At 47.7% G+C, this 24570-nt stretch overlaps 1 protein-coding gene across 7 annotated transcripts in view; it reads left to right on the top strand.

Moving 5' to 3' along the window:
* ARNT (aryl hydrocarbon receptor nuclear translocator) overlaps nucleotides 1–24427 on the top strand; it is a 29129-nt gene extending 4702 nt beyond the window's left edge. The window contains exons 2-23 of one of the 7 annotated variants that reach the window (XM_075176307.1): nucleotides 3386–3500; nucleotides 4816–4860; nucleotides 6081–6125; nucleotides 8811–8855; nucleotides 11347–11560; nucleotides 11713–11926; nucleotides 12010–12075; nucleotides 12188–12287; nucleotides 12707–12772; nucleotides 13258–13343; nucleotides 13788–13864; nucleotides 14038–14172; nucleotides 14625–14699; nucleotides 15492–15643; nucleotides 17381–17491; nucleotides 17697–17775; nucleotides 18151–18274; nucleotides 18904–19003; nucleotides 19654–19804; nucleotides 20034–20193; nucleotides 20682–20833; nucleotides 21412–24427. In XM_075176307.1, coding sequence (XP_075032408.1) covers nucleotides 3386–3500; nucleotides 4816–4860; nucleotides 6081–6125; nucleotides 8811–8855; nucleotides 11347–11560; nucleotides 11713–11926; nucleotides 12010–12075; nucleotides 12188–12287; nucleotides 12707–12772; nucleotides 13258–13343; nucleotides 13788–13864; nucleotides 14038–14172; nucleotides 14625–14699; nucleotides 15492–15643; nucleotides 17381–17491; nucleotides 17697–17775; nucleotides 18151–18274; nucleotides 18904–19003; nucleotides 19654–19804; nucleotides 20034–20193; nucleotides 20682–20833; nucleotides 21412–21501 — 2402 coding nt within the window. In that variant the 3' untranslated portion in view covers nucleotides 21502–24427. The remainder of the gene's footprint in view (nucleotides 1–3385; nucleotides 3501–4815; nucleotides 4861–6080; nucleotides 6126–8810; nucleotides 8856–11346; nucleotides 11561–11712; nucleotides 11927–12009; nucleotides 12076–12187; nucleotides 12288–12706; nucleotides 12773–13257; nucleotides 13344–13787; nucleotides 13865–14037; nucleotides 14173–14624; nucleotides 14700–15491; nucleotides 15644–17380; nucleotides 17492–17696; nucleotides 17776–18150; nucleotides 18275–18903; nucleotides 19004–19653; nucleotides 19805–20033; nucleotides 20194–20681; nucleotides 20834–21411) is intronic. The other 6 variants (XM_075176308.1, XM_075176309.1, XM_075176311.1 and 3 more) reach the window with 6 other exon arrangements.
* Nucleotides 24428–24570: the final 143 nt, after the last annotated feature.

Here is a 24570-nt window from a genome sequence, read left to right as displayed (position 1 = left end):
TTTTTGGGGTGAGGATGTGGTAGAGAGGCCAATAGGGCATGTGAAAGAGGACATAAACATTTTTATGTTCTCCCTCAGCATGCAGAATAAAATATTACAAATTTACCTTATCAAATCGCAAGATATTTTATTTTCTTCCACTTGTGAAAGGGCACATTGTACCACGAGAGGCAAATGTTTCCGAGTAGGAAGCTGAAGCACAAGGTGACGTGGTTTCATCGTGCAATGCTGCTGTGAGATGCTAGTCCACGTGGTAGGCTCCTTAGAAATAGCAAAGGCTGAGATGAGGCCTTTAAAAACAAACAAAGACGCCCTCCCTCCCCCTCAACCCTATTTAAAAGTTGATTTGTAAAGGAACAGCACAGTGTCACTTCCTTCCCCCGCCTGAAAGCGGAAATTCCTCTCTCCTTAATAAAATGATTATCTGCCATGCTCCAGAAACTTCATTTCTGTTTAGACTGTGGTGTTTAAATACGTGTGTTGAAAAGCCACAGGCTCCTCGGGAAAAGGAATAAACCTTCTGACCTGGCTTACTTGCACTTGAGGCCATGTTCCACTAAACAAAGACCTTTGATATCAGCCCTTGGGACTTCACTTAGAAGTAAGGGAAGGGACACAGGGGTGTCCAAGCGATCTGAAATCGAGCAGAGAGGAGGTGGGAAAGATCTGTGGTCCCAGCGTGGAGGATGGAGTGTGAGGAAGGCCAACCTCTGTCTGGTTTAAGTGCATCGCAGCAGCTGACTTGACTTTATCACATAGGGACCGATTTCCCGGCAGAGACCTTATGTCTTCACGTGTTGCAAACCACTAACCTCAAATAATCTTCTGTCTTTTAAAAAATCTTTGTTTCCATACCTGATTCTTTGTTCTCAAATTTTTTTTGAAACTTCAGAGAAGTCCTTGTGTTTTGTTGCTGTAGTTGGTGTTGAAATTGGGTGTGCTCGCTCATGCTGTTGTTTGGGACTGTTGTTGTTGGCCCCTTCAACTGCCAAGCATTGAGCTGAATGCTTATTCCATATCTTAGTCACCCCTGGGAAATACTATGGACTGGCAAGGAAGAAACTTCTTCAGCAATGCCAGCTGCTTGGAGGAAAACAAATCAAGCAGTAATATAGGCTAGCAATGTACTGTGGTAAAAGATTTTTTTTTTTTTGGAAGAAATACCAGAAGTTTTGGAGCATGTTTTTTGAGAGCTGGAGCTGTCACTGGAGCCAGCTGCGGTGGTCCAGCCGTACCGCGGAGCTGGTTGGGCTGTTGCACAGCTCCGCTTTTAGCTGCAAGCGAACCACCATCCAACTCTGGAAGTACTGCTTAGATTAAACTGCTGTTGGATTGAAATCTGACTTCAGGAACTGTAAAAATACTTGTTAAACCCAGATGTATCTATGATGATGAAAATAGGGTTTTTTCCTTTCCTTTCCTGATGTTGGGAATACGAAAGGCTGTTTTATGTTGAATGAGGTGAGAAGTGAAAACGGGCACTGTTGCACAGAAGCTTGCTATAGTATAGCTCTCCTTTACTTGTCAAGCAATATCCTCGTGGTCTTGGCTAAGCTAAGCTTTGACAGCCTCGCAGCTGAAGCCGGATTTATTGCCATATTTGTTAAACCTGACTTCAATTCTTCGCTTTGTCCCACCAATTCTGACAGCATTTCATGCATAAGCAGCTCTCGGAGTTGGTGTACCTCTTTGCTGTGGTTTGGGAACCCCAGCAATAGGCTTTTTTTGTGTGTGTTGAGGTTGGTTTTTTTTTTTGGTCCCCTCAACTTCGATAAAGCAGAAGTGGTTTTTTTACCTTCAAGGTACTCTGTGCAACTCAGTTTGCAAAGATTGTGGTGGAGATTCTCTGGCTGGAGCGACTGTTTTGGTTGCAGTCTAGCAGTTGGTTAGCGGCAAACTTAAAAACCACAACCATTAAAATGAGCACAGAGCTGACTTGACTTGAAACTTATAACTTGTTCAAAAACTCTGGTTCTGGTGCAGATCAGATTATGTTGATGTAGAAAAACGTTGAACGCAGCTCTCGTGGCAACATTACGACGTGGTTTCAGTTTAAGCCATGCTGAGCAAGCTTTGAACAACTACAGAGCCTGTTATCTGTGCTCCTAAACAACTGGGAATAGGAAAAAGCCCCACTTAAGGATCAGAGGAGTAAAGCTCGGTGTCTGCTGTCAAACACTGCTTTCAATCGTAGTGTCTCGGCTTGCAAGGAACGAGAAATCCCTGCTCGCGTTGCTAAGAGCTGGGAGCTGCTGGTGAAGTGTGTGGGGAGGAGAAGGGGGCATCCGTACTGCCTGAACGTGGGCAAGGGTTCGGAGCTCAGCCTGCCCACACAGCCGGGGAAGTGGTTCAGTGTGTGTGTGATTGCGTAGAGAGCCGAGGCTCTTTGCTTTCATTGTGGAAAAAACCCGTAATGCATAACAGGCCCAAGCCTGCCATCCGACTTGAGGGCAGCGCATTCAAGTTCTCCACTTAGACACTTCTTTCTTTCCCATACACCAAAAGGGGCTTGTTTTCACATCTCGAAGTAGACTTCTTATTTTCTCAAATGTTGTATCTACATGGAACCTCTCATAGAAGCAGTACTGCAATATTGGGTGGATGATCTCTGAAGGCTCACCAACTCCACACTTCCTGAGTGCATTACCTGCCTGTTTCGTCTCGTAGAAAGCATTGATTAGGTTTCCTACTGTTTATGCAACTCTTCTACACGTAAAACACAAGGGTTTTAGCTCCAGGCAAGACTGCCATTGTGCTTAATGGAGGTAGTGTCATTTTGGGGAAGAACTGGTGTTCTTTTGCCCTGTGTGTGTGGCCAGTTGCAGAGGAGCGTAAGCAGAGACTGGTAGTCATGCTGTGGTGCCCACAGGTTGGTGCTGCCGAAGAATAGAAATGACTGTCTGAAAGATCATGGTTTTCAAGGTGCCTTACAAGCGTTTTGGTTAATTCTTTGTCTCCTAGATTGGGAAATAAACCCTCTTCGAGAGGCAGTGTTAACGTTATTAGGCAAACTCACAACTCTTCTCCTCCCCTTCTGCGTACTATGCAGCTAGCATATGAGAATGGGTTCAGCCCCTACCCACGATCACATCAGACTCCTCCTCTGTCTAAAAAGGAGACCACATCTTTTAGTTTAGCGATCTGAGCTCTTGAGCTTATGAAAACAGCATGTGCTCAAAGCTTGAAATGGACCCTTAGTGCAGGCTCTAGAGAGGCAGTAGATGAAAGAACTAGAAACACTCATTACACAAAATCTATCCACATCAGATGCTGAAATGCAATCGCTTTTAATGGCAGCTATATGTGGAGAATATTCCATGCTCTGAACTAGAGGGGGATTTGACATAATACTGGTTTATTTTCTTTTTTCCACTCTCCCATTTAGAAATGGCATCAGATGTTTCCTCGCTGGGTGCAGCCGTCAGCTCTGGGAACCCTGGGCCAGGTGCGCAAGCTGGAGGAGCCATCGTTCAGAGAGCCAACAACAAGAGGCGTCCTGGGTGAGTGTGTGCTCGGTGTGCGTGTGTGGCTTTTACTTTTTTTGGGGAGGTGTGTGTGTGAAGTGTGTTTTTGAGGAAGCATTGTTCTCTTGAAAGAGCGGTCAGCCTCGTGGTGAGGAAACTTGTCTGCTTCTAAGCAAAGAAGAGTTGCCTGGTTCCTTCAGGTGTGCTATATCCTTTTACTTTGTAGTGGTATGCTCTATGCCAATCATACCCATTAAAGCCAGGTTCTGTATTACATATAAAAAGAGGGGATTAAAAAGTTGAGTTGCACCTCGCAGGAGAAGGGAGTTGCTCACCAAGGATTGAGAGTGAAACAGGAGTCACTGGAGCAGTGGGACAAGCCAGTTGCTGCAAGAGAGGTAGAGGAACAGAGAATGTGTTTGTTGAGGCCGTACTCAAACCTTTGCAACTGTGCCCTCTCTGGGAGAGGGTGGGGGGGAAGCCGCAGTGTGCTTGTGGTAGGCTTTTTGTTTGCTAAAAATGCCTTTGCAAATTAAAAGGGTATTGAGTGGCTGCTCTTAAATTCCTGGCACAAGATATTTCCTCTTAATTTTCAAGCTAATTAAAATCTCTCCCTGCCCTCCCCCAGTCACTCAAACTCTTTCCTTCACCTCCATTTGCTGGTGCTCCCACTCCCCTGCAGCTCCTCCCACGCTGTCTGCTACTCGTTCCTCGCACTTCATTTACAAACACGCACGCTGCTGCGCTGCATTTATACGCCAGTTTTCCAACCTGAAAGGAAGTGCAGTGGAAAGCCTTTCCTCTATCCTTCCACATACACTTGTTAGAAATGGGGGTTTTTGACCCTGTTACAGCAAACAGTGACGTTGTCTGCTGTTGAACTAAGGACGCTAACCACACAGGTCACCAGACTGAACTTTTAATTCTTGAAGTATTTTGCCCTCCTCTTTTTTTTGTGGTTTTTTTTTTGTTGTTTAAAATGCAACTGATTCAAGCTTTTGAATTGGGAGTGCTCCATCTGTAGGCTGTTGATGATCCCTTGAGCACTGAGGAGCAGTTTGTAGCCTGTTGAGCTTCAGATTGCTGCTAGGAGATTTGGGACAGGAGGTTGTGATGCAGTGGGTGCTCCAAGTGGGCTTTCTCTCTTTTGAACTGTTTCCTTGCTCTGTTTCTGATAGACATGTCAAGGAAGCCTCCTTCTAAACTTTGTGGGTTGTTTCACGTTAGCCCCTGGGATTACTTACACCTTCCTTTCAAGATTCATCTGCGTACCTGTAGGGACAGACAGAAAAGCAACCTGTAAAGGCGAAACCGCTTGGTTAATAATTGTATTCTCGCTTCTGTTTTTCAGGCTTGATTTTGATGATGATGGAGAAGGGAACAGTAAATTCCTCAGGTGAGGGAGAACATCGCACTCCGAAGTTTCTGTTGTCTGGTCTAGGTGTGCCCCGCGCAGGAGCTTGCTGCTCGTGTGGCTTTTCCTCTCCAGCAGCGCAGAGGGAAGGGGGGTAGTCTGAAGGAAGCAGTGCTCCACTTCCTTAAACTCTTCTCTTTCTCCTAGTCAGCAGTATTCCTCCATCTTTGCAGCTGATGCCAAAGCAAAGCTGCTGTGCACATGGGGTCTGTGAGTCCGGAGAAGGGGCCGTGGCTGGGAGGGGATCCCGTTACTGCTTTGGATGCAGTCTCCATCTCAAGTCTCCCTGGGCCAGCCCCATAGCGAGAGGAGATCAGCTGAAGAAGTGAGCCTTGCTAGCCCTGGCTTGAAGCGGTGTTGTAGAACTCCGTGACGAGGTTGCAGTGTTCGATATCAGCATCTCAAAAGATTAAATGGTTTCCGTGAATGCTTCCAGCAATCCGCTGGTGGTTCCAGCACAGCAGTGTAGGAGCACTGCTGCTGGCCAAGCCCCTGTTTTTTGTACAGAAGAATCTTCTGCCAAATTGCTTATCGGCACAACAGTGAGATGCTGAGCTTTTGTTAGTGCCTCAGACACGTGTTACTTGGTTCTCATCTGTTGTGAGGATGCTTCAGTTACAGAGACATCCTTACTCCCGAGGAGTTGGCGAGGCTGCAAGCATGTCCTCTCATGATCCATATGGAACGCAGAAGAGTTGGAAGATCTCATGTCACTTATTTGTAGTCTCACTGCATGGTTTAGGATTGGACAGCTCTAATGATACTGGAAGTCCATATGTTACAGTCTTTTAAAGATGACTGCGGAATGGCTTCGAGATGATGATGGTCCTGATGAAAGTAGGATTTACCTCCTGCGATCCTTTGGATGAGGGTGTCGATTTGGGCTAACTATCTTCAAAGTGCAATTTAACCTATTTCTTTGCGTGTGATTGTGCTTAAATTACTGAGTGTGATGCCACTGTCCTTGCTATGGATGTGATGTGGAAAACATCATCAAGGTGATAAAAATAATTAAACTGTAGTCTTTTAACTAGATGAATGAAGAGTATGGTTCTGGATTGTCTATACTCAGCAGAGTTTGCCTTTTTAACACCAGGCCTTTTTTGTGCGATTTATTAAACCTTGTTCTTCTCTCAGTGTCTTTGGGAAAGAAGTAAGTGTAAACACTTTAAGAACTCTTCTTCTTCTCCCTCTTCTCCTAGATGTGACGATGACCCGATGCCAAATGATAAAGAGAGATTTGCCAGGTAAGAATCTGCTGTGATGCAGTTTTTGAAGCTTTTGGTGCCAAACCACCTTAATGTAAGAGAGATCCTGCAGCACCCTTCTAACGAGCGGTTAGATTTTCTCTCTTTGAAGGAAGGTGCACCAAAGGATCCAGACATTTTCCTTGATGTTTTTTGGACCAGTTCATTATGAGTGTGATAAAATTACGTTCCTCTTTTTCAACATTTCTTTCAGCTGTTGCCTTGGACTCTCATTCTTTTCTCCTGCTCAAGAAACTTGCAGAGATACAAGTTTCATGGCTAGTTCGAGTTTTACTCAGACAGGGTTTCCTGGCAAATGTTGTGGTTTGTGTGTTTTGTGGGGGAGTTAGGCAAAAGCTTTCTCTATAAATGGGGGATTTCCTAGAGATCAGGAAACAGTAACATTATAGGCACTATTTTGACTCTGATGCTTTACTTGTTGGTGTCTGAAAGTAGCTCTGTACCATCTAGTACTGGGACTGGCCTCATGGTATTTTTACAGCTTTCTGAAGCCCATGGAACTCAATTTAAATATTTCATGGGTTTATTTTATGTTGATTGCGTAATGTTTTTGCCAAAGCGAGGTTCTTTTGTGTGTGTTCCAAGTGCTGTAAATTCCAGGGTGTCCCCTCAGTGTGAAGGCACATCATGCTGTGTCTTGCTAAGAAGAAAAGTGAGCAAATACAGAATAGTGGCCAAGACACTGTGCTTAGTGGTTTGTCTTAAGGAGGGGTCTGACTTCAGAAATTCCTGAAATTGGGGTTAAAATTCAAGTGATTGAGGACATGGGGAAAGGAGTGCCCAGAGTGTTGTGTCAAGGAGCAGGGCAGATCACATCGTAGGGTGAGCCAGGAATGATGCTGGGTGCAGGGGCCTTTCCCTGTGATTTCGCTGAGATCATGTACTGAAACTGGTGGTCTAGAAATAAAGGCTTTGCAAGATGTCTATTCCGTAATGTTTCAGCCAGAGCTATAAACCTGTGTCAGAGTCTCAATGCAGAGAGGCAAAAAAACTGCAACGCCACAATTTTAGGTCACTGCCATGTTGTTGTCTGCCAAAGGGCTAGCAGGGACTTCTGAACTGGGGTTCTCCAGCTTTTTAAGTGGTTTGACTTGATCTGAAGTCAAGCAAATTAGAAATGTGTTTGCCAGCCCACGTCGAATAACTTTGTTGCCTAGTGCAAGTCATAAGCTCTGGGAACTTAAAGGTGTAACAGACCCTGATAGTACATTTAAGTGCTAAGATAATGAAAAATGCCTACAGCATGTGCTTTTTTGGTAACTGTTGTAGTGCTGAACAGCTTCATAGCCCTTAAAGTTAAAAATTCTGCTGCCTAACTCTGCAGTGCCTTAGCTGGAGCATGATCTTGGCTCCCTGTGACCCCTGTTGTGGTGTGGCCTTTGATCACCCTGGTTAATACACACATGGTAGGTGAGGAAGGAATAAACAAAGAAACAAAACAACTGAATGTCGCCTCTGAATTGCTAAGGCCCAGAGCCTCTGTCTCTGGTGGGGCATCGGCAGTACCTACGCGCTTTCATGTTGAGATTATCGCTTGCAATTACTGGCTCGGGCAACAAGGTCCGTGGCAGGAGGCGAAGAGCAGTGACGAAGTCATCAGTGATGTTAGTGTGCTGACACCCTGAACGCAACTGTAAGAGAAAGCGTGGCCCAGCCTCTCTCTGCATCTGTGCCCCTTGGCCTGCCCGTAGCGCTCAGGTCTGTTTTCCGGGAGTCCTTGCAGCTCTGGCAGCCCTCATTTTCCAGCCCATTCTTTGCTCCTCAGAGGATGTGAGGCAGAACAGAGCATGGAAGTGAACATGACTACTTTTTTTTTTAAGTAGTGTACTAAAACCTGTTAGAAGTGGAAGGGTACCGCAGCTGGCTAATGCTAAAACACCTCCCGTACTCCATAAATCCACAGTGTGTGTTTCAGATGCTCAGCCTTTGGGAGATTGCATGCCTGCCTGCCTTACTAGGCACGTGTGGTACCCTCTCCTTCCCTGGAGGTAGCTTTTGGGGGATGATTTGTTTTCCAAGGCAGCCAAACCTCAAGGAGGAAAACTTATCATCAGCCTCTGTAAAACAAGGTTTGCAGGTTCGTCTTCCCTGAAAACTGAAAGTGCATGCAGGTTGGTGGGGACGTCTGTGTGCCTTTTGTAGATGACGCGCATAATATCTGTGTGCTGTTTGTCGTGCAGCCATCTCGACTGTGTTGTGTTTGTGTAGCAGCATTACGAAAATGTGTGTTGTTAGCTGTGAATCTTACACTGTGTATGGGTTTTGGTTTTTTTAATCTGCTTTTCCAATTTGTTAATACTATCAAAGAGACTATTGATTTTTTTTTCTTTAAAGAAAGAGTAGTTTAATGTGACTGGGACTCTAATTCTCAGTTCTGCCATTAACCTTCTAATCTTGTGCAGAATAATCTGCACCTCAGTTATATGTAAAACAGAGCTACCCCCTATTTTGCAGTCTTGATAAGCATCTTAAAACTTCAAAACAATGTAGATAGCAGGCACCCATTTAATGTGTAATGTTGCAAACTAATGACTGCTTTGTTTTATGGAATTGCTCCTCTGCGAAACAGACGTGTCTGTAGGCTGGGTTTCCTAGTACATCTTCCCATTTTTCATTTCTTTAAACTTTTTCCATTTTAGCTTAGATCGCTGATTTTATTTTTAGGTCTGATGATGAACAGAGTTCAGCGGATAAGGAGAGACTTGCCAGGTAGGAGAATGGAGATTTCAAGCATGGACAAGCAGAGTATTTCCTTTCCTTAATGTTTCTCTAGGCATCCCTTCTCTTTTTTCCCCCCCCCTCCTTCCCTCATCTGCTGCAATAGAGGACTTGAAACTGAACAGACTTCTGGAAATCGCTGTGTAATTGGAATTAGGAGGGGAAAGGCATTTAGTCCCCTTGTGAGAATGTCTTTGGGGAGTACACAAAAGGATTTGTTGGCCGAAGACTGCAGGGTAGAGTGTGGTGGGGCCATTGCTTTCACTGAGTACTGTAGCTTTGCTAACCTGTGCGAAATACAATTTCTCTTGTGCTGGATCAAGGTGCCAAGTGGCCTGTTCTCACTTGGTAAGGTTTTGTCGAAGGAATGCTGTTGTACTATCAAAACAGACATTAAAAAGTGTATTAGCTCAGGTTTTTTCTACCCCTTAGAACTTTCCAGGAAGGGTGGTGTCCTATGCATTACAGGCTTACTTAAAACAAGTTTTTGTGTTTTGTTTTTTTTTTTTCCCAAGTTCCTATTTGTAATTAATTCGGGACTGTGGCTGAAATGACCGAAGCAGTCATTTTGAATGCTGTACCATTAGTACTGAAATGTACCTGAGAATGTGAGCGCACAGCTGCAGCTGGTTGAGATGGTGTGTTGTCAGGACTGTGTTCCTCTGGCAGAAAAACATCAACTCTAACTGCACCCTTCCCTATTTTCAGCTGCAAAATAAAAACTGCTTAAATCACCATCAAGGTTTCTATTGCTTGCCACCCACAGCTTGTTACTGCTGCAGAGCTGAGGGTTGGTAATTCATGAAGAATGGCTTGTTTTGTGGCTTGCCATCTTGCAGACTTACCCTGTAACTTCTTAGGACTGTTCCACCCTAGACTCGTTCTTAAGCAATGCACAGGACTAAAGAAACTGTCATGGGTGCTGAGAATGCCACAATTCTGGTCAGTTTATTGCCTGCTGGCTGGTTTTAAAACAAAAAAATAACCCCCAAACACAGCCTTTCCTAACTGCAGTATTGCATAGCTTAAATATTTGAGGAGATAAGGAAACGCTAGAGGTGGGGCCTGTGAATACAGCAAACAGCAGTGCTTTTCAGGGCTTTCTTCTCCAACGAAGTAGTGACCCTTTCCTCTGTCCCCAGTAGTGGGTTGTTGCTGTCATGCAAGAGCCTGTAGTAAAGAATATTTGGCAGTGCGGCAAGTAAAATGTCTGGTGGTTTCCCAGTAGCTTTTGTAGTGAAGGTAGCTTCATTTGCACACTTGAGCATGTGAGTTTGGAGAAACTGAATTAAAGGTGAGTGTGATAATTGAAGCACTTCTTTTCCTGAATATCAGTCTCTTGGAGCAAGGTCACTGAATGATTGCACACACCTGGTAGTGATAAATGCTCTATTTTTTGTATTTATCCTCTTTAATTCACTTGCCTGTCTATGTTCCTTCCAACACTTTCATCTCATTTCATTTCCCACCATGTGCTTCCTTGCATCTGATCCATCCTTCTGTATAGGAAACCTGGCTTTTAAGTTCTGTTTTGAAAAACCCACCTTAGTACCCCAGTTAAACTACACATGCCGGATAAAAAGAACCAAGTCTAAGCAGGTTACGTTCTGATCTCCAGGGGTTGATGGGGACTGTGCCCTGTGAGCAGACTTGCAAAAGGCATGTGAAGAGCCTTTTTAAGGACTGTCAGTGGGCAGCATTCGTCGTGGTGCCTCTTTAGAGGTCTGTGCGCAGCACCCAGGTGTGTGCCTGGTAGATGGTGTGCCCACACGGGCCTTGATCTGTACAGGAATCAGGTGTATATCTCTCAAGCTTTCCCTCCTGCCATGATATTGTAAAAGGCTCTTGATATGACTGAGAAGTAGCCTCATAAAAGCACTGCAAAATGAGGCTCATCTGTTGTAATTTAGGTGCCCAAGTCTTAGCTGCAGCCCTGGCCTCCTCCTATGGTTATTGGAGACGCATGGGTGTCTGAAAGGTGATGGTGGTAGGAGATTTGATTCGTCCTTGGACAAACAGCGGGTGGGATGAGTCGTCTTTGCACCAGTGCTGTTTAAAAGCAAATTTCCTCAGTAGAGTGAGGTGAACCCCACTTTGAGAGCAGAGGCCATAGTAAGGGAAGAAATCCTTCGGCTTGCTGCGATGTTGTGGAAGTGATGGGGAAGCTGCTTTCTCTGCTAAAATAGCTTAGCCTAGCTCGTTGCCTTCACCAGATACCAGGGAACCGATGTGATTTCAAGCAAGGCTCTTGTCCGCAGCAAAGAAGGTCCAACTGTAGACTCTCCTCCTTGCACTTGTTCCTGCGTTCCTTGTGCACGCCCAGCATGTGAGGCGCTTTATAGTCCTTCTAACTCCTGATGACCCTGATGCATCTCTGTGTTTTGCACTCTGGCCTTGTGGAAGTGTTGACATGGGGAAATGGCTGAGGCTTCTGTCCTGTTGGTGACTTTGTCTTTCTCTTCTCCTCCCTGGCCTTTTGCAGGGAAAATCACAGCGAGATTGAACGTAGGCGGAGGAACAAGATGACTGCCTACATCACAGAGCTATCAGATATGGTGCCCACCTGCAGTGCCCTGGCCCGCAAACCAGACAAGCTCACCATCTTGCGCATGGCTGTCTCTCACATGAAGTCCCTGCGTGGCACAGGCAACACCTCCACTGACGGCACCTACAAACCCTCCTTTCTCACTGACCAGGTCTTGGCTTGATGCTGCTTTGTGGGAAATACTGCAATCAGAGGGGGGAATTAAATTGTGGGTGGGGGGAGATAGGCACCCAGGGTGGGCTCAGCGGGCTTCGCCTGCTTGGCTCTGGAGTTAAGAGCATGTCTGTCTGTCTGTGAATGCAGGAACTCAAACACCTGATCCTAGAGGCAGCCGACGGCTTTCTGTTCATCGTGTCCTGTGAGACCGGGAGGGTGGTCTATGTCTCCGATTCTGTGACCCCTGTCCTGAACCAACCCCAGTCCGAATGGTTTGGCAGCACCCTGTACGATCAGGTGCACCCGGATGACGTGGGCAAGCTGAGGGAGCAGCTCTCCACATCGGAGAATGCGCTGACAGGTAGAGCAGCCTGGGAAGGGATTGGCGGGGGCGGGCAGCATGAAAGCCTGCAGAGGACCTGGATTAAAACCTTCCCTTTGTAGAAGGAACCAAACCCTGGTGCCTTCCTAACAAGGATCCTGCAGCCCCCCCTGAGAATGCATCTAAAGGTACCATTGGTGACACTTGTGTCTTGCTAGCTTCCTCATACGTTACCTGGTGCCTGTGTTGGTGAAAGGACTCGCATTGCAGCAGCATCTTGGCTTTTTCTTCTTTCTTTAGGTCGCATCCTAGATTTAAAGACGGGGACTGTCAAGAAGGAGGGCCAGCAGTCCATGAGGATGTGTATGGGTTCACGAAGATCTTTCATCTGCCGAATGAGGTAACGAAGAGATTCCTTGCAGAAATCTCATTTGAGCCTGAAGCTGAACTTGCTCCCTGGCCCCATCATGCTTTTATTTTGGCTTTTTTTTGCTCATTCTGACACAGACATGATATAACATGGCTGAGCCGTCCACGCAAAACTAACAGTCGAGTTCTTGGGATTTTTCTTTGCCGTATGCTAAGATAGCTCTCAAGACTGTGTAGAAGATTCAGTTTCAAGTAACAATTTGTTTTGACCCTATGTGTCGCCTCCCTTCTTGAAGTCTGTAGAATGAGGGCTTTTCACTTGTATGGAGGAGATGCAAAGGTTCATCCCCATTTATAGAGCGCTTCCTCTTATTCGGGACTGTCAAATTATTTTGATGTTGACCAAGAAAGATAAAAGCCTTTCCCCTCGCATTTCTAATTCTGGTACAGGTGTGGCAACAGCTCGGTGGATCCAGTCTCTGTAAATCGTCTCAGCTTTATGAGGAATCGCTGCAGGTAAAGAATACAAAAGTTACGGGCAAGCACGCTGCATTGCTAGGAACAAAAGGAGCTGCAGCTCTGTCATCAGAGTGGTGGGGACACACTGTGGTGAGCGTGTGTAGGGTAGACTAGTACAGCTCATAGAAGAGTTTAGATAGATCTGCTGGTAGAGGAACTAAAGTACCACTATGTTGAGGAAGATAATCCTGGGGAAGATTAATCTTTCTTTATTCCAAGATTGGATTTGCAGTAAATTTAAAACCACATGTTCTTCACACTGTTGCTGTTGGGCTCTCTTGTATATTGTCCCTTTTTAATTTGAAATTGAGATAGATTCCAAGCTATTGTGTTCTTGGACCTCTTGCATTTATGTTAAGTCTTTGCTCTTTTTTTACCCTGAAGACATTCTCTGGAAGCTTTTTTAAAATACAAGTAGAAACCTTGCCTGGCCTTACCCCAGTTTAATATATAGCACAATCAGACTGTTTCTCTCTCCCCAGGAATGGCTTAGGTGCAGCAAAAGATGGCGAACCTCACTACGTTGTGGTGCACTGCACGGGTTACATAAAAGCTTGGCCCCCCGCAGGTAATGACTTAGCTGAAGTGTTCAGTTGTGGCCGCTTTTAAGAGCGTATGGTCTGAAGTTGTCCATTCTATGAACTGAATGTGCCAGCAAATGCTTTCCACATGTATTTTGTCACTTTTTCTTATTTTTAAGATTGAACTAATTTTTGCAGATGCTGGATCAGAGATGTTTGTCTCTGAACAGTAGAGATACTGTAGAGGGTGAAAATAATATTACACTGTCTGATATGCTAGCTTGTGCTGAAAGTTACAGAGATCCTTAACCCTTCTTTTAAAAAAAGGGAGGGGAGGCAACTTAATTTACCAAATTCCTTCATGGGAAAGGATGTTGAATTACAAAACAGGGTGGACAGATGTATTGAAGTCAGAACTGCATGTCTTTCCTCTGAAACTAGCGATTTTTCCTGTATTAACCTTGCTGGAATTCTTGGCGCTCTCCTCTCAGGTGTTTCACTGCCTGATGATGACCCGGACGCTGGCCAGGGCAGCAAGTTTTGCCTCGTGGCTATTGGCAGGCTCCAGGTGGGTAGCATCTTTCGATGGTTCAACATTGCCTTGACCTGAAAGTCCACAGAGTTAAACTGCTCTGTCTGAAGACGTTCCCTGATTGCCACAAATCCCACTGCAGGGCTGGCTGGTCAGGAGAAAGCAGCTCTCGCAAGATTGGGTAACACTGTACCTGTCTTACCTTGCAGGTCACTAGCTCACCCAACTGCACAGACATGAACAATGTTTGTCAGCCAACAGAGTTCATCTCCCGACACAACACCGAAGGCATTTTCACCTTCATAGATCACCGCTGTGTGGCTACGGTTGGCTACCAGCCACAGGTGAGAAATGGTAGGAGCTTTCTAAGAAAGAACTGCTGTTCAAACTTACTTTTCCCTCCTCCGTGTCTTGTACATCATGGCTCTGCTTGTCTAACAGATCTGATAAAACGATGCCCAGGGTCTAAACCAGACCTGTTTCTCTTCCACCTCTTGCTTTTTCATGTGCTTTTCTAAGTACTTGGGAAGGATGGGTGGCTCTGGATTATGTCTAATGTCAATTAAGACCGTTTTTGCCTCCATTTGAGTTTGAGATCAAATGTCAGTTAACCGCTGTTGTGCTTCTCTTTAAAACACAGCACGCCAGTTCCTGTACTTGGTTTGTGTAACAGTGATTTGGTGGAGGGGAGCAGTAACTACCTGTCCAAAGTGGAATTAACGGGGCAGACCTGAAAGGGGGAGTCTGCCTGCCAGATGAACTGTCATGATCTCTCTCCCAATTCCTTTAAAATTAGGAACTTCTGGGGAAAGACATTGTGGATTTCTGCCACCCGGAAGACCAACAGCTTTTGCGGGACAGCTTTCAGCAGGTAAAACACTTTACCACTTTGCGTGCAGTGTGGTATTCAGGTTGAAATCTGTCTTGGTGCTTGCAAAGCAATGAAATTAATTGGAAAACCAGCAGAAAAATAAACCGTAGATATTTCTCCTTTGCCCAATGGCAAACAGTTACAGATATAGTCACGTAACTGTAAATGTGCGAAACAAAACAGAAGCATGTGATGTCTAACTCTTGAATTCATCCTCTGGCTGCTAGTCCAGTCTGCTTTTAGGGCCAGAGACGTGGCTACAAAGTGCCTACTTGAATGCCATGCTTCTGTGGCTGAAACACTGGTTCGTCTCTAGGGCCCAGCCCAGTGCTGCAGAACTCGAAATGGATGTGGTTTGCTTGCCCTGTTGTCGTTACTCTTATTTCTGAGGGCGTTGGACTTGTGGCAGGGCAGGTAAGACTGCCCCTGTGCTTTCATGACTCCAAAAGTAGCTGCTCATGTCCATTTGTCCAAATAGTTGGAATCAGAAGCAACAGCATGTGCTTCATTTACTGGAGGTTTTTTCATACATCTCACCAGTGCAAAGAGATAAGAAAAGTGAAAGCCAAAAAGGGGATATTAGATTTCCCCCCCATATCATTCAGGAATCAAGATAGCATGAGGGAATAGTAGCAGTGCCATTTAGTTGGGGAAAACCAAGGTATGGGCTTGCAGGCTTTGAGGCAAAGGGCCATCACAAGGTTTTAGTGGGGGGTGGCTTGTGCTCAGAAGCAAGTTGCTCTTCAACACCTTCTTTTATCAGGTACTACTGATGGCATTACGTTTTTTTAGGTGGTGAAGTTAAAAGGCCAGGTTCTGTCAGTCATGTTCCGATTCCGATCCAAAAACCGGGAATGGCTCTGGATGAGAACCAGCTCCTTTACCTTCCAGAACCCCTACTCGGATGAAATTGAGTACATCATCTGTACCAACACCAACGTCAAGTATGTACATGGAAATGACTTGCCAACCACCAGTGATAGCACACGAACCTGATGGGATCTTGTCCCAGAATAACCAGCAGCACAGAACTGCGGGAGCTTTGGCCTCTCCCCCTCACCAAGCTTCCTAACAATTTGCATAGGCCCTGGAGGAACTGCTGAGTCCCGTGAGCGCTCTTTTCCTGGGCTGTGGCAGGCACGAGAGGACTATAAAGTGCAAGAGATTGAATTCCTTTGGCTGTCTCGGTTGTATGGCTTAGCGAGCTGCCAAAGTTCAGCTCCAGCAGTGCCTTTTTTAACTCTGGTTACTGGAGCAAGTCTCCTGTCTGTGTGTTTGCATTCAGAGCTAATATTAGTGAAGTCTGCTTTTGAATGTAGCTCTTGGACTCCTGTGACAGTCCAGGGGGGCAGCTCGTCCAGAGAGTGGCTTTTCACATGAGCAGGACCGTCTGCAGCTGATGGCAGAAAGTAAACACTTATTTTTCTCCACTGCTGTAGTTTTGTCCTTGGATTCAGAAACAAGCTCCACTGGGGAGACAGCTTTCATTGCTGCTCTTTTTTATTTTTTTCCTCTTGACTATTCCGGTGGGTTGGTGCGTCTCCCTTGGGACTGACCAGAGCTGCTCTCTCTTCCCATGAGTGAGTTCCAGGTCCTTTACAGAACAGCAATTGAAATAAAGAAAAATAAAGATGTGCCTGCATGTGATTCGTAACTGCAGCCTTGGTGGGTGCAGCGAACAGTCTCTCCAGCCAGGCAAACGGAAGGCTAGATTGCTTGGGGGCAGGTGAAAAGCCAGGATTTTTTTTAATTTTTTTTTTCCAACGAGGCAAGGTCCTAGAGTGCAGGTAGCACTTCTTCCCTTCCTGCAGCTGGCAAGCTGATGCTTTCTGATCAGAAAGTATTAAGAGTTGAGCAGTGACAAATCCCTCTGGCTTTAAAGAGCTGTGGTGTGAGCGCAGGGCTGAAATCTGACGCAGATCCGATACAGGCCTTAATTCCTGTCCCGGTGTTAGAGCTATCTCTTTGAACTCATTCATTCCACACACATCCATTCTCACATCCATACTACGCCTTTTAAAAGCACTGCATAAATTCAGACCAGAGAAGCGGCAATCTGTGTCTGATTGTGTTTGAGGTGCATTTTATCTATGTGCATCTTTGCTAGGTTATCTGTATTGCTTCATCTTTGAGATCAGGTACTACTGAAGCAGAAGCTTGCAGAAGAAAACGCTGGATTTTTATTCCTTTCTGGTGGGAGTTAAACATTAACTGACTTCTGACAGTTAACAGAAGAGCATAAAGCAATATGCAACGTCTTGGGCTTAAAACCTAAAACTGCTGGTGGTCTCTGCAGGCTCCAGCTCCAGAGTGTCTGACATAGAGCTGAATGGAAAACCTTGGGGGTTTTTAGTCTCCTAAACCTTTGCTTGTGCTTTAAGGATGATGCAGGTCTGGCCATGCTCCTGGTGTAGGTTATTAATTGCTCCCCTGCTCGGTGACTGAGTGGGAGGGGGCAGAGCCCTTTGGCTCACAACCGTTAGCATTGTATTACGTGACACCCCCTTTCAGAGACCACGGAAACTGAGTGGAAGGATCCCTCACTCGAACAGGTTTTGCAAAAGCAAAGCTTCCAATCTTGTCTGAGACAGGCGCATTCTCCTACACGCAGTAGCCAACTGTTTGCTTTCGTTTGGTATTTTTAAAATATTTTTTTTCTTTTTTTTTTCTTTGCTTTAAAGGAACTCGAGCCAGGAGTCTCGGCCTGCCCTATCAAACTCAATGCAGAGGCCCCAGCTGGGGCAGAGTGTCAACCTTCCCCTGGAGATGGGCACGGCACAGCTGCCCTCAAGGTCAGGAGGTGCTCAGCTCCTTTTACCATGCCTCTCTTGCTGGTTCTGCCCTCCTGTCAAATAGCCTTCCTACCCAAACTTTCCTCTCTGCAGCAATGAACTCCTCTGGGCTAATGAATCATTGGTGTAACCACAGAGTATCTGTTCCCTTGGCAATCGTTTTTAGCAGCCGGTGTTCTCCTGTTACAGAGACTTTCTATTTTAGGCAGCAGCAGCCGCCACAACAGACAGAGCTGGAAGTGGTCCCGGGAAGAGAGAGCCTGTCTGGTTACGACCACTCACAGGTAAATCAACAGGGGTTTCGGTTACTCCTTGCATTTGTTGTCCTGCATTATTTAAATTACCTTTTGCTGGGGCTTTAAAGGTGGCCACACAAGATTGACTCGAGGCTGCTGAGAGTTTGGAGAGGAAGGTGTTCTGCCTTGGGTTTCTCTGAATCTGCTTGCTTGATTCTGATCTGCCCCTGTGGCATCCTCCCCACGTCGCCCATGTTGATGCCGCAGCCCTAAATGGCCACGCTGTCCTGATAAAATACGCAGGAGCCCAGAGAGCAGCCCGGCCTCTTGCACGCGAGGTCTTTGTCGTCCGTGCTGGCTGTGAGACCCCTGACTTCCTTTGTGCTTGAGGTACTAACAGCTCACATTTATACCTGCTCCCAGGTTCCTGTTCAGCCTGTGACTGCTGCTGGCCCAGAGCACAGCAAGCCCTTGGAGAAGGCAGAGAGCCTTTTTAATCAGGAGCGCGACCCAAGGTTCGGCGAAATCTACAGCAGTATCAATGCAGGTAGGGAGTGCTGTGAGGGGCTGTGAGGCATGGCCAGGGGCACATGGCACGTTTATCTGATTTTGGCTTCAATCCGAGTGCTCTTTGCTCTTTCCTAAGTCACTCAGAGCAGTTCTGGGTGTAGAGGCTCAGTGTGACTGTGTTGTGGCAGCCCAGGTCTTGCAGAATAGTGCTGATTTTGACGCTGGGTGGATAATTCCTGCCTATGCTGATGTGCTATTGTGACAGTGAATTGCCCTCCAGCAACTTTTTGCTGGAGAGGTGTGGGGAGGGGGTGGGTGAGAAGGTGTCTTTTGCTCTGGTCTTACTGCCTGCCTTAGTCTGATCCTTCCTGCTTGTCCCCAGAGAGCAGTTCTCTGTGTTCCTAGTCTGAGCACAGAATGTAGTGGATGCTCTAACCCCAGAGGACCTTAATGCGAAGTTTATTAGAAAATGGAGAGGAAATCAAATTAAACAGGCTTTTACAAAACCATCTGGAGTCTGTGTCTGGATAAGGAACAGTCATGTTTGATGCTTTGGCTCACAACAGTCTTCCTTCACACGGGCACGTCTTTTGCAACTGGTTCTCTGTCCCTGTTCCTGCTGCTGAGACTTCCTCAGCCCTAATGTGACTCAACCTCTCTCCACAGACCAGAACAAAGCCATTCCTGCCAGCACAGTGCCTGCCAACCAGCCCCTCTTTACGCAGGGAAACACTTTCACCCCATCGCGACCTGCTGAGAACTTCAGGTGAGGCTTCCTGTGCTGTGCTTTGAACGGCCTCATGTTAATTTTATCTTGTCCTGCAGTTGCTCCTGTTCTGTTTGTGTGTCCTTCTGCAACAGATGAGTGTTTCCAGCCTCTCTCTGCCTGGCAGTGATTGTCCATAAATGTGTTCCTATATAGTGTGCATAGAAAATATAGGGGGAGCCTGTCCAGGTTTCTTTGAGGGGTGGGGGAGAGAAGGGCTCCTGCTCTCCTGCCTGGTGCTGCTTTGCTCCTGGTCGGAGGTGCAGGAGCTTTGAGGCTGGGCACAGAGTCAGCACGGCCCCTTCTCTGCTGTGCCAGTCCTTGCCCTCATCCTCGCCTCCCCAGCTACTGCCTTGATTCCCTGATATCCCTCCGCTCTGTTGCTTGCCGAAGCCTGTCTGCAGGATAGCTATGCCTCTTGGACACGCTTAGACCGAAGCCCAAGACCTGAGCTGGGCGAGAGTAGCCTTGCCCACAAACCCAGCAGCTGCTGCCAGTTGTGCCCACAGCTGATGGGCACTGGCACGTGAGCAAAGTTACCCCACATTACCAGGCTCATTCCCCCCCAGTAACTTGCACGGATGGCGTTTGTGCCTCTTCGTCCTCTATGTGATACCTAGTGTCCTAGGAGTGCCTCTTCTGTCTTCCAGGAGCAGCAGCATGGTACCTCCTGTGAACATTATTCAGCAGCAACCCTCATCAGCGGGCCGGATCTTAGCACAGATTTCACGCCACTCCAGCCCAGCTCAGGTCAGCGGAACCAACTGGGCTCCAGGGACACGGCCAGCGTTCACACCCCAGGTAGCAAAGCCTGAACCCTCGGTGCAGGCCCCGAGTCCCGCTGCGTTACAGACGCTTCTCGCCGTCATGAATCAACCTGCTCTGACTCTCTAGCTGAGTGACGGAGCAATGCTATGTGTCCGTGTGCTTTCTCCTTTGCGCCAGCCCAGCAACTCCTCACCCTAGTTAAGACGAGGTTCAGAATAAAAAAATCTCTCCTCTTCCTCTCCTGTTTCTTGCTCTCTTACAGCAAGTGGCATCCCAGACAGTGAAGACTCGGCCCCCTTCCTTCAGCATGGGGACTTTCCAAGGCACCCCATCCTCCTTCAGCCCCATGACAGCACCTGGCTCTACGGCTTCTCCTACGGGCGCTGCTTACCCGAACCTTGCCAGCCGTGGCACGGGCTTCAGTGAGTATGGCTTGGGGTGCTGGGGAGGTTGGGGTGGCAACAAAATCCCCTCAGAGGAAAGCTGGGAGCCTCAGCCAGATACGGCTTCGGTGTGATATGCTCTCCGTCGTTTTCGTGTGTGTTGGGAATGCCCAAATGTAGAGAGCACAGCTAAATCCCTGCTTCGGCTAACGCTGCCTTTATCACCGTTAACTATCATCCCACCGCAAGGCTCCAGAGCAGATGAATTTTGAACCATTTTAAGACTGACTGGGAGGAAACAAACCCCTCTGGGACTCCCCTGCGTTTGTTCTTGTTCTACCCCACAGATGGGTACTGACAAATGCCTTAGTGTATGTGACAGCTTAGTGGCTTTTCTTGGAGGGGAGAACCTACCCCGTTAACTAGGCACCACAAAATGAGTTGTGCATTTCCCATCCCGTTAAAGGATCATAGAAACCGCAGCCCTGCACCAGGACTCGTTTGCTGACTTGTTCTCTGTTGAACAGCCGCGGAGGCAGCGCAGACGCCCGCCCCGTTCCAGACGCGGGCGGCCGAAGGTGTGGGGATGTGGCCGCAGTGGCAAGGACAGCACCACGGCCCAGCGTCCGGGGAGCAACACGTGCAGCAGCCGCAGCCAAGCCAGCCTGAGGTCTTCTCAGTAAGACGGTGCTTTTTTAACCTCCCGAGTGAGGACTGGTGTGGGCCAATCTTGTGGGAACGAAGCTTCCCGAGCGTGGGCAGCTGGCTGAAGTGCTGAGAGCTTGTCCCTCTAGTTTATAATATCTGGTGAGGTCTCAAACTTGAGACCTGACGGAGCTGAAATTGGAGAGCAGAGGGCACAGAGGCCTCAGCTGGACTGGCGTTGTGTCTTGGTCCCTTGCAGGATCAGTGTGAAACTCTATCAGCTCCACAGTTGAATCAACCCTTCTAGCTCTAATTAAAAACGGTAACAAAAAAGCCAAACGCCCGCCCCAATCCAATAAAGTGAAGATAACTCTTGAGAGTTCATATTCCTCCTGTGAGTTGCTGCCCCCTGTTTTCAAGGGAGTCGGTGCAGTCACTGCTCATGACTTAAATTCGCTGTGCTCCTGCAGCCTCGGACACAAACCCTGTGTGCCCTCGGGAGGAAAGGGACCACCCTGGTATGCAGTATCTTCTCTGGCAAATTCCTCCGTGTCTAAATTACCAACGTGATATTCTAATCCGGGTAACAACTCTCCCCTTGTATCCTCGCAGGACATGCTGACAATGCTGGGAGACCAAGGACCCAACTACAACAACGAAGAGTTCCCAGAGTTGAATATATTCCCTTCTTTTTCAGAATAAAATAAGCCATAGGGGAAGCAAATCATAGCTATATATAATATCCATGTGTAAAGGAAAACACCTAAGTCTTTTGTTCAAAGACTGCTGAACTTTCTAAACACTTCCTACCTTCTGGAGGCAAAACTTTGCCCGACAGCCTGGAGGATGGACGGCCGTGCAGGAGGAGGATGTTGTGGTTTTGGGCACCTCCTCTCTGCGGTGCTGGCAGTGGGGGACTGTTCGCCTGGAGGCTTCAGGACTCGAGCGCTGCGAGAGCAGCGGCATTCATTGACCGAAGGCCCCGTGTTTCCGGAGCCGCTCGCGAGCGGTTTTCGTTCTGCACGCTGGGTTGGTCGGAGGGATTCCCGTCTGGATTACAGACAGCCCCTCCAAACTCATAAGGTGGCTTTTACTGTTTTTATTTCAATCTTCTATACCGTGACTCTTTTTCTATAAAACACAAAGTATTGTAACTTTTTAAATATTGGAAGAAACTCTCTTCCAAGCGTTAACCCTGTATAACGCAATTCTGGAGAATGCTTGGGTAAGAATCCTTGTCATAAGCCGGCTTTCTTGGAGGAAGCTCGGCCGTCTTTGGAGGGTTGTTGCTGCGTCTCCAGTCTGGGGTGCTTGTTTGGAGGTTCCCATGCTGGCAGGCACGCTGGTGTTTGTTCGGATGCCGTCTCTCTTCTGTGAACTGTGCAATGAATATGGGCCTCTGTACTCAGTGTGAGCTATAAAATCCCTCCGGGCCCAGTCATTCGTGTGAATGACGGGATAGTTACGAGCCATAAAAATATTATCTATGTAGCTTTGTTCTCGATGCATCAGTTTTGCAGCTGATGGTTTCTGTGCTGCCATGAACCAATGTTTCAACAGGCTTTTTGTCAGCTTATGGGGGAGAAAAAACTGCTCTGCCCTGTCCATGCAATTTTACCACATCTAGATTGAGTTCCTTGCCTTCGTTTTGGAGCTGGACGCCTGATTCCCCGCACGGAGAGGCCCTGGATTTGTGCGGCGGCTTGCTGAGGAGTTGCATTTTCACTACGTGCTCTGAATGGCAGTATTTGCTTTTACACTCACCGTCTCCTTAAAGAAAAATTCATGCCATATGATGACCCTGTTGCCAAATCACAAAATGGAGGAGAGCAGGGGAAGATAGGGAACAGAATTATTTTTTTTATATATATACTTTCTTTTTTTTTTTTTTTTTTTAATTTTAAACCTTGACTTTGAATCTTCTGGCTTCTTCAGTGGAAAAAGACTTGTGGCAAATCTTGCTCTCCTCAGGGTCTGTAGGGGCTGGAAGAACAGTTCGATTCCCCCTGCGATGGCAAGCCTTGCTTCAATCTCAACAGGAAAATTTGTTCATTGCAGAGTTTGACTTGGAAGGGAACTTGGCTCAGCTGCAACGGGGGACGAATACGAAGCTTTCCTGGAAGCCTGGTTTTGTTTTGGATGAAATCTGGGCATTGCTCCCTCCTCCCTGCGTGTTGGTGGGGCTGCTTGAGACCCCCGGGCTGGCCATGAACGTCCTCTGCTGGCGTGGGGCAGGGAAGGGATGTGGTGTTTGGGGTCGCGGGTCTTGGTGGTGCGATGCTGGGGGAGACCCCCCACGAGCAGATTTCGGAGACATCGCTAGCAGATAACGTCCATGTGGGGAAGGCTTGGAAACATTTGTGTTGCTGACGGTCAAGTTTCAGTACTCGCAGAGACCCAGAGAGGTTCCTCTTGGTAGTGGAGCAGAAAGCTTTCGGTTTTTTTCTCTCCTGCTTTTGTTGGAAAATTAAGAATTGAAGTTTTTTTTTCTCACTTCAAACACCACTTCCAAACTTACCGATGGAAAGGTGGGAAGCTCCCATTAGGGAGTTTGGAAACGTCCCGTGATCCACGCCCACGCTTTCACCCAAGGAAACTGCTACCAGCAATAACCGCGATGGGCCCCTCTTCCTCCGCAGCAGCCCGTCGCATCCCGTGCCATCCCCCTTGCCAGGCTGTGGAGTTTTCTCAGGCTTAGAGGAGATTTACTTTGTAAAGTAGCAAGGTGTTAACCATACCAGGTATTCGTACTCGGGCTCACAGCGCCTGCTTGCAGGGCAGAGGGGGCACGTGAAGGACCAGCACGGAGCTGCACCGTCCTCCGGTGTCAGAGCCCTGCCAGCCTGACCGGAGGGAGGATGGAGCAGCGTTCAACTGCCAAAGGAGGAGGAAAATTCCCATTTCCATAGAAATCAAGCCCTGGGGAACTCGACCTTTGTGAAGCTACAGCTCCGATGCTTTCTGGAGGGATGTCCTTCAGCTGTTGAGCTCTGTCCCAGGGCAGCAGTGGGAGCCAGACTTGTCTGTGGTGCTTCGAAACACCCCCCCCCCCCCGAGCACACCAGGACCTGGGGGCCGCATGGACGAGAAGCAACGACTTCCAGGTCTGTGTCCCCAGGCCGAGAGCCCGGCTCCCTGAGCCATCGTGGGTGACGCTGCTGTAGCCCCCTGATGTCGGGTCCTGCCGTGGACGATTCAGGCTGCTGGGGAAAAGAAACCGGCTGGAGCAGCCGGCAAATGCCGAACCTGCTGGAAAACGCTGGCCTGGCTTTGGCGCTGGCGGCAGGGGAGGACGAGGACTGGTGAGGGGCTGGCGGGGCCTCGGCATTGCCACCCCCCGCCGCGGGGTCCCTGGGCCCTTCCCGTGGGCTGTTGGTGCTGTTGCAGAGGTGGGGGACATGGGACGGAGCCGCAGGGCAGAGGCTTATTCCCTTCACATCCCGTTTTGATAACTGTATTATTTTTCCACGTGGGGGGGGTTATTTTATCATACAATCGCTTGGGGTGGGCAGGAGCCAAACCTCCTCGAGGGGGCTTGTTTTGGGCCCAGGGCTCCCTCTTGGTGCAGGAATTGCAGATGATTATATGTAGCAGAGATTTTACAACAAGATATTTTCCCTTTTTCAAAGCTCTGTCTCGTTTCTGCCTCCCCCCGTACTGTGGCCGTGGTCACAACAGCGTTGCCCTGAATCCCCGGCCTTGCAGCGGTGCTCGGTGCTGCCTTTCCCCGGAGCTCCCTCCCTTCTTCCCCCTCTTAATTACTTGCAGTCG

The sequence above is a fragment of the Calonectris borealis genome, chromosome 29 (assembly GCF_964195595.1).
Source record: "Calonectris borealis chromosome 29, bCalBor7.hap1.2, whole genome shotgun sequence".
Classification (NCBI taxonomy): Eukaryota; Metazoa; Chordata; class Aves; order Procellariiformes; family Procellariidae; genus Calonectris; species Calonectris borealis.
This window is presented reverse-complemented; position numbering and strand designations above follow the sequence as displayed.